The sequence below is a fragment of the Monodon monoceros genome, unplaced genomic scaffold, assembly GCF_005190385.1.
Source record: "Monodon monoceros isolate NGI ecotype Baffin Bay Population unplaced genomic scaffold, NGI_Narwhal_1 Super_Scaffold_11, whole genome shotgun sequence".
Classification (NCBI taxonomy): domain Eukaryota; kingdom Metazoa; phylum Chordata; class Mammalia; order Artiodactyla; family Monodontidae; genus Monodon; species Monodon monoceros.
This window is the reverse complement of record NW_021703767.1, coordinates 72,052,875-72,067,625: the sequence shown is the minus strand read 5'-3', so window position 1 is coordinate 72,067,625 and position 14,751 is coordinate 72,052,875. Positions and strand designations below refer to the sequence as shown.

General features: G+C 38.9%; 2 protein-coding genes across 7 annotated transcripts in view; one reads left to right on the top strand and one right to left on the bottom strand.

Annotated features, from left to right (window-relative positions):
* PIGX (phosphatidylinositol glycan anchor biosynthesis class X) overlaps positions 1-7,994 on the bottom strand; it is a 27,835-nt gene extending 19,841 nt beyond the window's left edge. The window contains exons 1-3 of the mRNA XM_029213724.1: positions 7,956-7,994; positions 7,688-7,880; positions 4,754-4,817 (exon numbers count right to left, since the gene is read on the bottom strand). Of these exons, the coding sequence (XP_029069557.1) occupies positions 4,754-4,817; positions 7,688-7,880; positions 7,956-7,994 (296 nt within the window). The remainder of the gene's footprint in view (positions 1-4,753; positions 4,818-7,687; positions 7,881-7,955) is intronic.
* Positions 7,855-14,751, top strand: CEP19 (centrosomal protein 19). Of its 6 annotated transcripts, none has more exons than XM_029213783.1 (4): positions 7,855-8,199; positions 12,196-12,376; positions 12,914-13,054; positions 13,677-14,751. In XM_029213783.1, coding segments are annotated over exons 2-4 (504 nt in total). In that variant the 5' UTR covers positions 7,855-8,199; positions 12,196-12,375; the 3' UTR covers positions 14,039-14,751. The 6 variants fall into 6 exon arrangements, with proteins under 6 accessions (XP_029069616.1, XP_029069617.1, XP_029069619.1 ...); XM_029213784.1 differs by having other exon boundaries at positions 7,855-8,399; XM_029213786.1 differs by lacking the exon at positions 12,196-12,376 and having other exon boundaries at positions 12,855-13,054.

Genomic DNA, 14,751 nt, shown 5'->3' with positions numbered 1-14,751 from the left:
CTCCACAACGGGAAAGGCCTCAACAGTGAGAGGCCCGTGTACCGCAAAAAAAAAAAAATTACAATTCTTAAAACTTGATAATAAAATAACAAACAACCCAGTTTAAAAATGGACAAAAGACTAAGACACTTCACAAGTCAGAAAGAGAAAGAGAAATACAATATGATATCACTTATATGTGGAATCTAAAATATGACATAAATGAACCTACCTACAAAACAGAAACAGACTCACAGACATAGAGAACGGATTTGTAGTTGCCAAGGGGAAGGGATGGACTGGGAGTTTGGAGTTACCAGATGCAAACTATTACATATAGAATAGATGAACAACAAGGTCCTACTATATAGCACAGGGAACTATATTCAATATCCTCAGATAAACATAATGGAAAAGAACATAAAAAAGAATGTATACGTATGTATAACTGAATCACTTTCCTGTACAGCAGAAATTAACACAACACTGCAAATCAGCTATACTTCAATTAAAAAAAAAAGACTAAAACACTTCACAAAGGAAGATATACTAGTGGACAATAAGCACACAAAAAGATGCTCAATATCATTACTCATCAGGGAAATACAAATTAAAATTACAATGAGATACCACTACACATGCACCAGAAAGTCTAAAATTAAAAAGACTGACCATATCAAGTGCTGGCAAGGATGTGGCTGGCAAGTTCTGTTTCACAATGTATGAAACAGAACACTCATACGTTACTGATGAGAATGTAAAACAGCATAACCACTTTGGAAAACAGTTGGGCAGTTTCTTAAAAAGTTCAACATTTATCTATCATATATCCAGCAATTCTGTTTATTGATATTTACCCAAAATTAATGAAAACATGTCCACGCCAAGACTTGTACACAACTACTCATTATAGCTTTATTTACCATAGCCCCAAACTAGGAACAACTCTGATGCCATAGATATGTGAATGAATAAACAAATTTCAGTACTCTGCAACAAAAAGAACAAATTACTACCATACAGAACATCATTAAATCTCATTGACATAATGCTGAGTGAAAGAAGCCAGATATCAAAAAGTACATACTGTATGATTTCATTTATATAAAATTCCAGAAAATCTATCTAGTAACAGAAGTAGATCAGTGATTGTCTGAGTGTGGGTATGGGTGAGGGAGAATAACTGCAAGTAGCACATGAGTATTTTTGGAGATGATGAAAATGTTCTATATTTTGACTGGTTACATGGTTACATGGGTGTATATAGTTGTCAAACTCAATGAAGTTTATTTAAAAAAACCACTATGAGGGCTTTCCGGGTGGTGCAGTGGTTAAGAATCCACCTGCCAATGCAGAGGACACGGGTTCAATCCCTGGTGGGGGAAGATCCCACATGCCGCGGAGCAACTAAGCCTGTGTGCCACACCAAGCCTGCACTCTACAGCCCGCGAGCCACAACTACTGAGCCCGTGTGCCACAACTACTGAAGCCCACGCGCCTAGGGCCTGTGCTTCGCGACAAGAGAAGCCACTGCAATGAGAAGCCGGCACACGGCAACGAAGAGTAGCCCCTGCTCGCCACAACTAAAGAAATTAACCCGCGTGCAGCAACGAAGACCCAATGCAGTCAAAAATAAATTAATTAATTAAAAAAAAACACTATGAAATAGTACTATTATAATTCCTATTTTACCTGTAAGAAAACAAAGCACTAGGATGAAATACCCATGTTACTCTCTTCATAGAAAAATTATCATCTCCAACTTAAAAAGTATGGGGAAACTTTTTCAGGCTTTATATAAGATATTAGTTTCTGGTTCTCAGATAATCAATAAATTTATATGAACTCATTGCTCTAGGAACAGAGCAGAAATTCCAAGAATTAAATATCAAGAGCAGCTATCTCTATAGATATTTTTTGCTTTTATTCTTTAAAGTAGTCTGAGGTAATTTTACATATAGCAGTTTATTTTCCTAATAATTTGCATTCACTGAAAGAATTCTGAATAGTTTCTATGGCATTGTTATATTCTATTTTTGCCCCAAAATATCATTTCTAGTGATGCAAAAGCTAATCACAGAATATAAAAATCAATTAAATCCAAAAGTTGTGTATATACATGTGAGTAAACAAAAATATTTTACCTCTTTCAAGAAAAGAAAGAGGGAAAGGAAAGCAAAGCACAGAGAGACTAAGTAACACAGCCAAGAGCTAAGATTCAAACTCCAATAGTTATACTCTAGAGCCCAAATTGTTAGCCACTATAACAATATGCCTCTATAAAATATCAAGAGCAGCTATCTATCTATCTATATATATATATATTGCTTTAATTCTTCTAAATATATTCTAAAGTAGACTATATCTATTATCTCTTTTCTTCTGGATACTATATATGTATTTGTGAACATGTAACATCTTATCATCAGAAAAAACACATATATTTAAAAAGACAGAGACTCTTCAGGACCTCCCTCCAAGATGAATTCAACCAATTAACCAAAACATGTCAGATGTATTTGTTAACCTTTCTGAAGTTATTCACCTGTGTTACCTTTCAGTTCACATTCTTCATCTTGTTCTCAAATATAACACGTAAATTTCATCAAAAGACTTACAGAAAACCAGATATACTATAGCTATAGCATTCCTCTGATCCACCTGTCCAGTAACTCTATAAAAGAAATAAGCTTGTAATAAAGCTTATTCATGCAAGTCCCCAGAAACCAACAGTTTCTATTCTGTGTTCACAAACCATCGTTTTAGTAATCTGGCCTAGAATTTTGCCCAGAATCTACAATAACTAACTTCCAGATCATCCAAAGATTACAAACAGAAGTTCAGCAATGGTTTAAGCAAGTTCTCCTACTGCAATGAGATATAATTCATCAGAGAGGGGAGACTCTAAACTCATTTATATTCATTAAGGCCCTTTTGTGTAATTAATTCCCTTACATTTTCTGCACTTCAGTTTCCTACTACCAATAACCACTTGGCCCTTTCCAGAGTGGGATTAATTCTTCTTGACCAAGAAGACAGAAATAAGAGGGGCTAACAAATTCTACTTTCTATGATATGTTAATATTTCTTCATCTACTCTCTCAAGACTATACCTGCTCTAAACATAACTAAAAAAGCCTTTTTAAAAAATGATTGTTGGCATTTTCTGAAGGTCTCAAATAACTCTGAGATTTCTAGTTTCTGAAGCTATTCTTATGGGTTCTGTCACTTTTTACTGTTGGTTTTATATCCTGCTTTTTATCCTCAGTACTTAGAGTTGGACAGCTACTTTTGTTGTCACGATAGTCTCTTCAGTTACTTCTTTCTTCCTTATTGGAATCAGTTATTTCCCATTCCTCTTGAAAATACGTTCCAATTATGTTAAAGAGAGAAGCTATATAATTGGCATAATTACCCTGATATTGCTTAAAATGTGTCTGGAACTCTGTCAAAAACTCCTTTCAGAAGTGAATTCCCTCCCAAAATCAGTTTTATACTTTATAGTCACACCTCCTCTTTGAAACTGTACTGCCCAGATTGATCACCAATCTCATTATTAATAATAATAGCTGGGCTTTCCTGGTGGCGCAGTGGTTGAGAGTCCGCCTTCCCGGTCCGGGAAGATCCCACATGCCGCAGAGCGGCTGGGCCCATGAGCTATGGCCGCTGAGCCTGCGCGTCCGGAGCCTGTGCTCCACAACGGGAGAGGCCACAACAGGGAGAGGCCCACGTACCGCAAAAAAAAAAAAAAAAAAAAAAAAAAATAATGATAGCTAACATTTCCTGGGTATGTGCTATATGACAAGCACTACATTAAGGAGCTTTCCATATATTCTCCGATCTAATCATCACAACCCTAATAAGGAAATACTATCATTATCCACCTTTATCAGTAAGGTAGCAATGACTTAACTTGACTAAGGCCACACAGATACTAAATAATAGAGCTACATTTTGAGCCCAAATTTATCTGAATTAAAAACAAACAAACAGAAAAAACAAGTTCTTTCTACTACACCTCCTAGCCATTCACTTGTAGGCTAACATTAAGAGTGATGAAAGTGAGTTGTTTTAGTTTAAGGTGACTTATAAAATGAAAGGATTTTTAAAATATATGCATCAGAATTTATAAGTCAAATATCTGATAATAATTTCAAAGTGACCACCTTGAGAAGCTTTAAAGTTTGGGAATTTCTTATGGAACAGTTTCCACAACATTTTACCAGTCTTTTAAATATCTTTAATACTGGCAAATATTCATTTTTGAGGATAGTTTCTGTTTTGGAAATAGTTTGGTCTTTGGAACCAAGTCTTGTAAATTAGAAATAGTGATTTAGGGTGGTATAATATCTTAGTCCTTGAGAATGTGGCTTTGGAGTATGATAGTCATAAATTTGAATCAGAGCTCTACCACCCTAACCTCTACACAATTATTTAAATTCCCTGAGCCCTAGTCCCTCATCTGAAATACAAGAAAGGTATCATCTATCTTACAACCACTGTGAAGATTAAACGGAATACTGTATATACAGCTTCTGGCTATATAAATATATAATAGATATGTGTAGTAAATAATAAATGTTTGTTTCCTCCTTCTCTTCTCCACAGTTATTTTAATCATTATTTCAAACTATGAATCATGTAGCTGTCACTTATAACTTTAAGAAGGCAAGTAATTTTTTTTCAGTTTATCCATTTTTCAACTATTGATTTTTTGCTTTAAATTACATTGAAATACTATTTTGATGTAAGTATATGTCAATGGGCAACTTACCTGTGGAAACCATCTTTCAAAACTTCTTGCCTCAAAATAATTTCAGAACAAGTGGCCCTTATGCCTATAAGCATGAAAAGATTTCTTTTAAACAAAATAAGCACTCAATGAAAGAATATTTAAATAATCAGAAAATAATAGTTTGAATAGGCTTTAATTACCTGGAAAATCTAACCAACCTAAAAACAAAACAAAAACTTTTAAAACTTAAGCAATTTGAGCAACACATGAATCTATTTCTAGTTTAGTATAGGGGTTAAAAGTCTTGACTTTGGAGTTAGATTGGCTAGTTTCAAACCCCAGTCTGTCTATTAACAGCTGTGTGACATTGGGCAAGATAGTTTCTCTCTCTACTAGTTGTCATGAGAATTTAATATATGTAGAAGCACTTAGAACAGGGTCAACCATATAGCAAGCACTCTATATAACTGTTTGCTATTTATATTACTTTATTCAGGTGATCCCAGGACACCAAAAACAACAGAATGGCCAAAGAGCCAGGAAACCTCCTAGCTCACTGAAACTGAGTATCAGATACAAACTGGCAACTTCTATATTCTACCATCCACACATAGAAAAAACTGAGAGGATGGTACACTATGCCTTGTGGAGATGTTGAAAGAGTTTAAAGAAACAACAAAAACTGGAGGCTTTTGAAAGGTTCAAAGGGCTCCTTTATAAACTTAGAATAACCAGAAATCTCACTATACTGACTCCATGCAGAATTCAGACATTAAAACTCTTACTCAGTGTCAGTCTCATAAAGTTAAAAATTCAGCTACTAATGACCACCAACTCTGCCCAGGCACTTTGCTATGGAATTTTACTCCATTTTCAAAAGCTGGAAGTGTGTGGGAAGAATATTAAAACAAACATACAGAAAAACCATACACTACTGTATGTTGCTAAGTCCATTAGATGTATTCCTGAGACGATCCAAAAAAAAAAAAAAAACATGACAGGGAGATGGAAACATTTGGAATATACTAGGGAAGGAAGGAAAAAAGTATGAAAGACAACATTTATTAAATAATACCTATATGACAGATTCTCTACTTGGGGCTTTCACATGTATTTTAACTTTCACAGTCTAGCTAAACAGGCAGGCAAAATTATTGCCTTTTGTACACAGGAGGAAACTCTGACTTATAAACAGTTACTGTTTAGGCCACACAACTAGGTAAGTAACTGATTAGAAGCAAGAACTGCCCAACTTTTAAAGCCTAAGGCATTTCCACTCTCCTAGCTATTTAAAGAAATCCTTAATTGCTTTGGAGAAGCACATATCATCTTTTCCCAAGCAACTTACAGAATATCTCTTGCATAAATCAAGATATTTCTTCAATGTTTAACTTTAATAGAGGTGGGGGTAAGGGTTTATATCTGCCTATAAATTAATTAGAAAAAAGGTCAGATTAATAGGCTTAAAGTCTATCAGGATATACACTAGATAATAGTAAATTTCATTCATCTTGGGACAGTAGAAAAGCTAATTTACAAACAGTATTGCAAATACTAGATTATTTATGATTTTTAAGGCAAAGGTACCATTTTCTTTCTTTTTTTTGTAATATTTATTTATTTAGCTGTGTCGGGTCTTAGTTATGGCACATGGGACCTTCGTTGCGGCATGCAGGAACTCGCCTTGCGTCACGTGGGCTTCTCTCTAGTTGTGGTGCGCGGGCTCAGTAGTTGCAGCATAGGGGATTAGTTGTCCCGGGGCATGTGGGATCTTAGTTCCCTAACCAGGGATCCAACCCAAGTCCCCTGCATTGGAAGGTGGATTCTTAACCACCGGACCACCAGGGAAGTCCTCAAAGGTACCATTTTCAAAGTGAATTTGTTGCATCTGAATGCACCTTCAAGATTTTTCCTCTTAAATATTACCTTACTTGGTTATCGCGGCCTGAACTGGCTCTGGAAATTGACCCCTTTTTAATCACAAAATGCCAGTGCTGGAAGTCTTCAGATACAAGTCCAGTTGTTTAAAAATTCTTTTTGGCCTAGTAATCCTTTCTTCAAATAAATTTGGGAACTTAATATGTAAACACAAAAGCAGAACTGCACTGACTGACAGATACTAGTCTAATATCCTCGTTTTAAAGACAGAGAAACTCACCTCATTTGTACTGACTTTCCTTTCCCTATCAAACGTTGTCACTTTATTGTAATTACTACTGCACTGTATACATCTCCCCCTACTGCAATGCAAGCTCCACGAGGGCTGGATCCACAGCGCCTAGCACAGCACTTCTGCCCACGGACTCGGGCCCAAAGAAGTGAATCAACTCGCTTGCCCAGCCCTGAGTCATAAAGAAACCCTAGCCCAATCTAGTCCATTATCAAAAATGTTTGTAAAACGAAACTAGTCTTCCTCCCCTTTCCACGTCCCCCGAGGACAACACACACTATGTATTTATAGATTGGGGTTCTCACACCTCATAGGGCACTTAGACTTTGCTGGCCCCGTAGTGGTCAGAAGCTTCACGCATTCCAAGAGCATCCCAAGACGCTTCACGTCTGTACTTTACAAAATTTTTTTTTTTTTTTTTGCGGTTTGCGGGCCTCTCACTGTTGTGGCTTCTCCCGTTGGGGAGCACAGGCTCCGGACGCGCAAGCCCAGCGGCCATGGCTCACGGGCCCAGCCGCTCCGCGGCATGTGGGATCCTCTCAGACCGGGGCACGAACAAAGCCCGACTCTCCAGAGAACTAGGAGCAGCCACAAAGCAATGAAGACGGGGGGCGGGGCGGGGGGAGTAGCAGGAAGCTTGCGGCCTTTGTTTTTAACCTCCTGCAGCTCACCCTACAGCTCTAGGGTCGCGAGAATTACCTTTGTTAAGCGCGGAAGGGAGAGTACTGGGGAGCCTGGAGTGCTCCCTACCCTCTCGGCCCTAAACCCCGCCCTCACCCCTGAAGCCCCGCCCTTCCCCTTACCAGCGTCGGTGGGGGTGGTGTTGAAGGCTATGGCTGGCGAGTAGGTGAGTTCAGCCGCCTCCCAGAGGAGTAGCCAGGCCACCACCCGGACGGCCCCGGCCGGGGTAGCCAGGACGCCGAAGAACGCGCGCCCCAGAAGAGCGCGCGGGGACAAACAGCGGTCGGAGGAACCTGCACACGCCTCACACCGCTCCTAGAGCGCGCTGTCACGGAGTTAGAGACCGGGACGGAAGACTCAATGCGCGCACGCCAGCGGTCCAGCCGTTACCCTGCTCCCCGCATCCCCGGCCCCCGAAAGTTCCGGCATCAAGGAGGCCGCGGTCCCGCCCCCTCGTCGCCCCGCCCCTCGCACTCCCGGTCGGGGGCGGAGCGAGGAGCGGCGGAAGCGCTGTGACGTGTGCCAGGGCAGTTGCTCTAGGGAACGCTCCGCGGGACCCCAGCCTGACTCTGAGCCGCGCGCGGTGTCCTGGGGACAGCCTAGCCCAGCTCCCGGCGTCCACCTCCACTTCCAGGTATTTGCCGATGTGGGCCTCCTGCCGGGGTATTCACCCCACGATGCGGAGCTCTGGCTGTCGCCTCTTTCTGCAGCGCCAGGCTGCGCCTGGCCTCAAAGTCGAGTGCTCCTAGGTGCCCTACGGTTAGTGGAAACACCCCCTCACGGAGATTTTAGACGTTGACCTGCAGAAGATGCATTTTATGTACTTCTCTATGGGTAAGAAAGTCAGTCTTGCACTAGTGGGGGCGTGGATAGGGAGAGGATCGTCTACCTGATGGCAAAATCCGTACACTTTAGGTGCTGTGGGGATGCTTGGCAAGATTATGCAGGTCACTGATCCTTGAGGAGAAAAGTATTAATGTCTAGGAAGAAGTGCTGGGTAAATGTGTCGTCTGTCTTCATGAATTGAATATGTAAGCAGAGCTGGAGAGTATCCAATGCAGATTGGAACAGAGCGGAGGGCTCTAGGATGGATGTCTTAAAGAGGAAAGATGTCAGAAGATACTACCCTAAAACTGAAGATAGCAGTATAAGCATACTGTTAAGAAATATGAAGATAAATTTTGGAAGAAACATTTAAAAGAAACTCGTTACCTATGGAGAGGGGAAGGGGAGAGGACAACAGTTTTTTGTTATAAACCTCATAGAATTATGTTACATTTTAAACAGCATACAAACATTACTTTAATAAAAAGTTTAGTTTTAAAAAGAAAGAAAAGAGTGTAGTCATAAAACTACATTATTGAGCATCACTTGCATATATCATTTATTAATACAGCCATTTGCTTGAGTGTATGGAATTTGTATTGTGCTCAGTAGGATCTTCTAGAAAGTTTACTAACAACAAATTTTAGTGAGGTGAACTGGGAGTAGTATTTGTTTTAAAAAAAAAAAAAAGAAGAGGTGGAGTGGGATCATGGCATCAGATCAGAGGCAGAGCACAGTAATTTGATAACACAGTTTTTTATATATTGGGTTGGCCAAAAAGTTCCCTTGGTTTTTAAGTAAAAATAAAAGACACACTCTTCAAAAAAATATTTACTTATTTATTTATTTCGGCTGCACCAGGTCTTCATTGAGGCACGTAGGTGCTCTTAGTTGCTGCATGCGGACTCCTAGTTACGGCATGCATGCAGGATCTAGTTCCCCAACCGGGAAACAAACCCAGGCCTCCTGCATCAGGAGCACAGAGTCTTACCCACTGGACCACAGGGGAAATCCCACATTTTTCATTTCTACCAAGAACTTTATTGAACAACGTATTCACCATTTTGTTCCACTACTTTCTGCCATTTTTCAGGCAACTCAATAATTCCATCTTCCCAAAACTTTTTATCCTTTTGAGCAAAGAGCTGTTCTAGGTGCCTTTTACAATCTTCCAGAGAATTGAAATTTTTTCCATTAAGACAATTTTGTAAAGACCGAAATAAATGGAAATCCGAAGGTGCAATGTCTAGTGAATATATTGGATGAATCAGAACTTCCCAGCCAAGCTGTAACAGTTTTTGCCTGGTCATCAAAGAAACATGCAGTCTTACGTTATCCTGATGGAAGATTATGCGTTTTCTATTGACTAATTCGGGATGCTTTTTGTCGAGTGCTGCTTTGAGTTGGTCTAATTGGGAGCAGTACTTGTTGGAATTAATCGTTTGGTTTTGCAGAAGGAGCTCATAATAGAGGATTCCCTTCTAATCCCACCATATACACAACATCACCTTCTTTGGATGAAGATCAGCCTTTGGTGTGGTTGGTGATGGTTCATTTCGCTTGCCCCACCATCTCTTCTGTTCCACGTTATTGTACAGTATCCACTTTTCATCGCCCGTCACAATTTGTTTTAAAAACGGAACGTTTTCATTACGTTTAAGTAGAGAATCGCATTCGGAAATACGGTCAAGAAGGTTTTTTTCTCTTAACTTACGTGGAACGCAAACATCAAAGTGATGAACATAACCAAGCTGGTGCAAATGATTTTCAATGCTTGATTTGGATATTTTGAGTATGTTGGCTATCTCCCACATGGTATAATGTTGATTGTTCTCAATTAATGTCTCGATTTGATGGCTATCAACTTCAACTTGTGTACCCGACCGTGGAGCATCATCCAGCGAGGAATCTCCAGCACGAAACTTGGCAAACCAGTTTTGACACGTTCGATCAGTCATAGCACCTTCTCCATACAATGCACAAATCTTTTTTTGCGTTTCAGTTGTGTTTTTACCTTTCTTGAAATAATAAAGCGTAATATGCCGAAAATGTTGTTTTTTCCCCCTATTTTCTATATTAAAACGGCTACACAAAAATTCACCAATTTTAATGTACACTGATATGACAGCTGTCACAATACAGTCTAACAAAACTGTTTCAAATGAAGTTAAAGACAACTAAGCGCTACTAGAGCCAGCTTATGGAACGAACGAACTTTTTAGCCAACACAGTATGATCCATTTCCTAAGAGTAAAAATTCTCACATCCAATAGGAAGGGGTGAATAATATAGAGTATGGTATATGCATAGGACAAAACATTTGCAGTCATAAAAATTTGCATTTTAGAAAGACATTTAATGGCAAAATTACATAGGTTGTTAAATTTAAAAGGCAGGACTTAAAAAAGAATGAAATAATGCCATTTGCAGCTACATGATGAACCTAGAGAGTATCATACTACGTGAAGTAAGTCAGAAAGAGAAAGACAAATACCATATGATATCACTTATATGTGGAATCTAAAATATGACACAAATGAACTTATCTACAAAACAGAAACAGGCTCACAGACATAGAGAATGGACTTGTGGTTGCCACGGGGGAGGGGGCATAGGAGAGGGATGGATTGGGAGTTTGGGATCAGCAGATGTAAACTATCATATATAGAATGGATAAACAAGGTCCTACTGTATAGCACAGGGAACTATATTCAGTATCCTGTGATAAACCAAATGGAAAAGCATATGAAAAAGAATATATGTATTTATATTTATTACTGAATCACTTTGCTGTGTAGCAGAAATTAACACAACATTGTAAGTCAACTATACTTCCATAAAATAAAATTTTGTAAAAATTTAAAAGGTAGGAAACAGTATGTATGATATAAAAACATACTATAGCTAAAAAAAAAACCAAAAAAAAAAAAAAACACAAACAAAAAACTATGCCTAGAAAGATTGGAAGGAATCAGGGATGATTATTTTGTATGTCTCTTCCTCCCCCTTCCCCACTCCCATCCCAGTTTTCTACAATGAACATGTATTAAGTAACCATGTTCCTAGTGATTCTCTAACAGAACTGAATTTATGAAGATATCATCCCTATGCTGCTTTACCTCCAGGTTCTTTGACATTTGCAAATCTTTCTGAGAATATCATAGTCACATCTAAAGCAGTCCCTATAATTAAGTATATTTTGGCATTGAGAGCAGGGAAGGGAAGAGGGAATGGAAAGTATTAACCTTTAAAATGGTTGTTTCACCAAAAAAAAAAAAATGGTTGTTTCAAATACTGTATGCTAACACACATATATGGAATCTTAAAAAACGGTACTGATGAACCTAGTGGCAGGGCAGGAATAAAGACGCAGACGTAGAGAACAGACTTGAGGGCACAGCGGGGGAAGGGGAAGCTGGGATGAAGTGAGAGAGTAGCACTGACCTATGTACACTACCAAATGTAAAATGGATGGCTAGTGGGAAGCTGCTGCATAGCACAGGGAGATCAGCTCGACACTGTGATGACCTAGAGGGGTGGGATAGGGAGGGTGGGAGGGAGACGCAAGAGGGAGGGGATATGGGGATATATGTATACATATAGCTGATTCACTTTGTGGTACAGCAGAAACTAATACATTGTAAAACAATTATACTCCAATAAAGATTAAAAAATAATAAATAAATAAAATGATTCTTGTAACTGAAAAAAACATCATGTAGTGAGACAAATAAGTTGAAATAAAAGCCATGTAAGCTTTATTGCCTCAAATATGTGGAGGCTGATTATTGCCTTTTTTGATCAGACTTCTAAACTGTGAACACTTCGAGGATGTACAGAGGCTGTGTCTTCTATTAACATATTGAATTAAACAATGGAATACCTACTACAGTCCAGGTATTGTGCTGGGGATATTGTGGTGAACAGTGGATATGTTCCCTGCCCTCATGGAGCATATAGAAGAGAAGGAAAAGAAAAGTGATAAAGTAAGTAGTTACAAAAAACTCAATGAGTAGAATGATTGAGGAAGTACGAAGGAGAGAGGTCTGGTCTAGTGAACCCCTCAGGACATAATGTGTAAGATTAAAAAACTCTTAGTACCTTGACATAGAGGGTGCTTGTACATACTTGTTTAATTGGTAAACAAAAAAGATCCTGTAAGTTGATTCTTGGGCTGACTCAGAGGTTCATATACAGTCTTTGGTTAAGAGTACAGTACACGAAGAGATCCAAGCTGAACTGCATTTCTAGGTTCATATGTGAACAAATCTACACCCCTCAATGAACCAGGGATTCTAAAGACTAAAGATAACCTGGGGCCAAACTGAACTTTCCAGGTAGGTCTTGAAATACTGAGCTTGAGCTGACTATGCATCTCCAGAACTGGAGTAGATTCAGATCTGCTGGGGAGGAAAAGTAGAGGAGAATGTGATTTATCCAACACTTAATTTTTTTCCCCTTTAGCAGGAAGTCATTACGCGACTAACACATTTTCATCCGATTTCCTCTGATTTACCGTGAAGTGTATGTGAGAATGATGTGCACTGCCAAGAAATGTGGAATTAGGTTCCAGCCTCCGGCTGTTATCTTAATCTATGAGAATGAAATGAAGGGGAAAAGTCGCCAGCGCATCATGCCTGTCCGAAACTTTTCAAAGTATTCAGGTATCTTATGTTTTATCTTGCCTCCTATCTTAAATATTCGCTGAGTCAGTTTATAAGAACGATTTGAGTCTCATGTAATGGAATGACATGGCCTTCAGAGTTAGACCGACCAAGGTTCAAGTCGTGACTGTCAGGGTAGGTATGAAATCTTGGCTAAATTACTTAATCTTGGTGAGCATCCGTTTCCTAATCTGTAAAAGGAAATTGATAATCCCACCCTTTGAGATCTGCAGTGTGGGTTAAATGAGATAGCATTATTCAGTAATATTAATCCCCTTCTCTCCCTCCAGATGTGTTTTTTATTTGTAATCTTGATATTTTCTTGGTACCAGTACTAATATCTAAAGCTGTAATACTACTTTTTCTTCTCAGATGTTTTCTCCAGTTGAAAGTATTTAACATCTCCTCAAAGTGATTTTAAGTTACAGAAATAAAAAATATATCCCTCCTTCCCCCATCACACTCAAAGCTGTATATAAAGAAATAGTTCTGTAAAATAGTTCATTCCCAAAAGCCAGTTAGCTACTTGACTATAATGACAGGTAATTGTTTCAGTAACTTGTGGTACCTGAATAGTCTGTGGTGTTGCATGTGGTATAATAGTTTTGTTTCTCCCTCCTAGATTGCAGCAGAGCTGCTGAACAATTAAAGAATAATCCACGACACAAGGGTTACCTGGAACAGGTATCCCTGAAGCAACTGGAGAAGTTATTCAGTTTTTTACGAGGTTACTTGTGGGGGCAGAGTTTGGCAGAAACAATGGAACAAACTCAGCGGGAAACAACCATTGATCCTGAGGAAGACCTGAACAAACTAGATGACAAGGAACTTGCCAAAAGGAAGAGCATCATGGATGAACTTTTTGAGAAAAATCAGAAGAAGAAGGATGATCCAAATTTTGTTTATGACATTGAAGTGGAATTCCCACAGGATGAACAACTACAGTCCTGTGGCTGGGACACAGAGTCAGCTGACGAGTCCTGATAACCAAAAACTAAAAAAAAAATTATTGGGTAGCAGAAAATCCATGTTTACACAAGACCATAGATTGGTTGTAGAAAAATCTGTAAAGAACACTATGCATATTGGGTCACGTTTGGATTGACCATGTTACTTTTCAAAACCAAGATATGTAGAGCATCTACTATGTAGGTGCATATGGAATATAGGGAAAACAGAATATAGGAATCTGCCTTTAAGGAGCTTACAGTCTAATTGGAAGATAAGTCAAAAGCTTATGAAAAACTAGTTTAATGGTGTTAGGAAACATTAGATCCAAATGCTTGATAAAGGCTAGAGAGGATCAGAACCTAGATTACGGTAGGGTATAATAGTCAGGGAGGACTTTGTCCATCAGTGGCAAGATGGTACTTTGCCTGGCCCTTGAAATGGTAGTATTTGGATAGAAGCTTATATAGGATTCCAGATTATACTGGGAGGGAAAAAAGGGGGATGTTGCAGGGGATTGGTAAAGAGATAGGAATTAGAACGTTTTATTTGAGGAACAGTAAGCAAATTATAGTTTGATAAGATCAGAGGGCATATATGGTTGCCATATGTATGTTGCCAGGTTGATAAGATCAGAGGGCATATATGGTTGCCAGGGGATTATTCTTTTTTTTTTTTTAATTTTATTTATTTATTTATTTTTGGCTGTGTTGGGTCTTCGTTTCTGTGCGAGGGCTTTCTCTGCTTGT

What these genes read in the sequence shown, in the direction of transcription:
- CEP19 (XM_029213783.1), top strand. An exon ending in AAACTTTTCAAAGTATTCAG is followed by an intron (nt 13,055 to 13,676) that starts GTATCTTATGTT and finishes TCTCCCTCCTAG; the next exon opens with ATTGCAGCAGAGCTGCTGAA.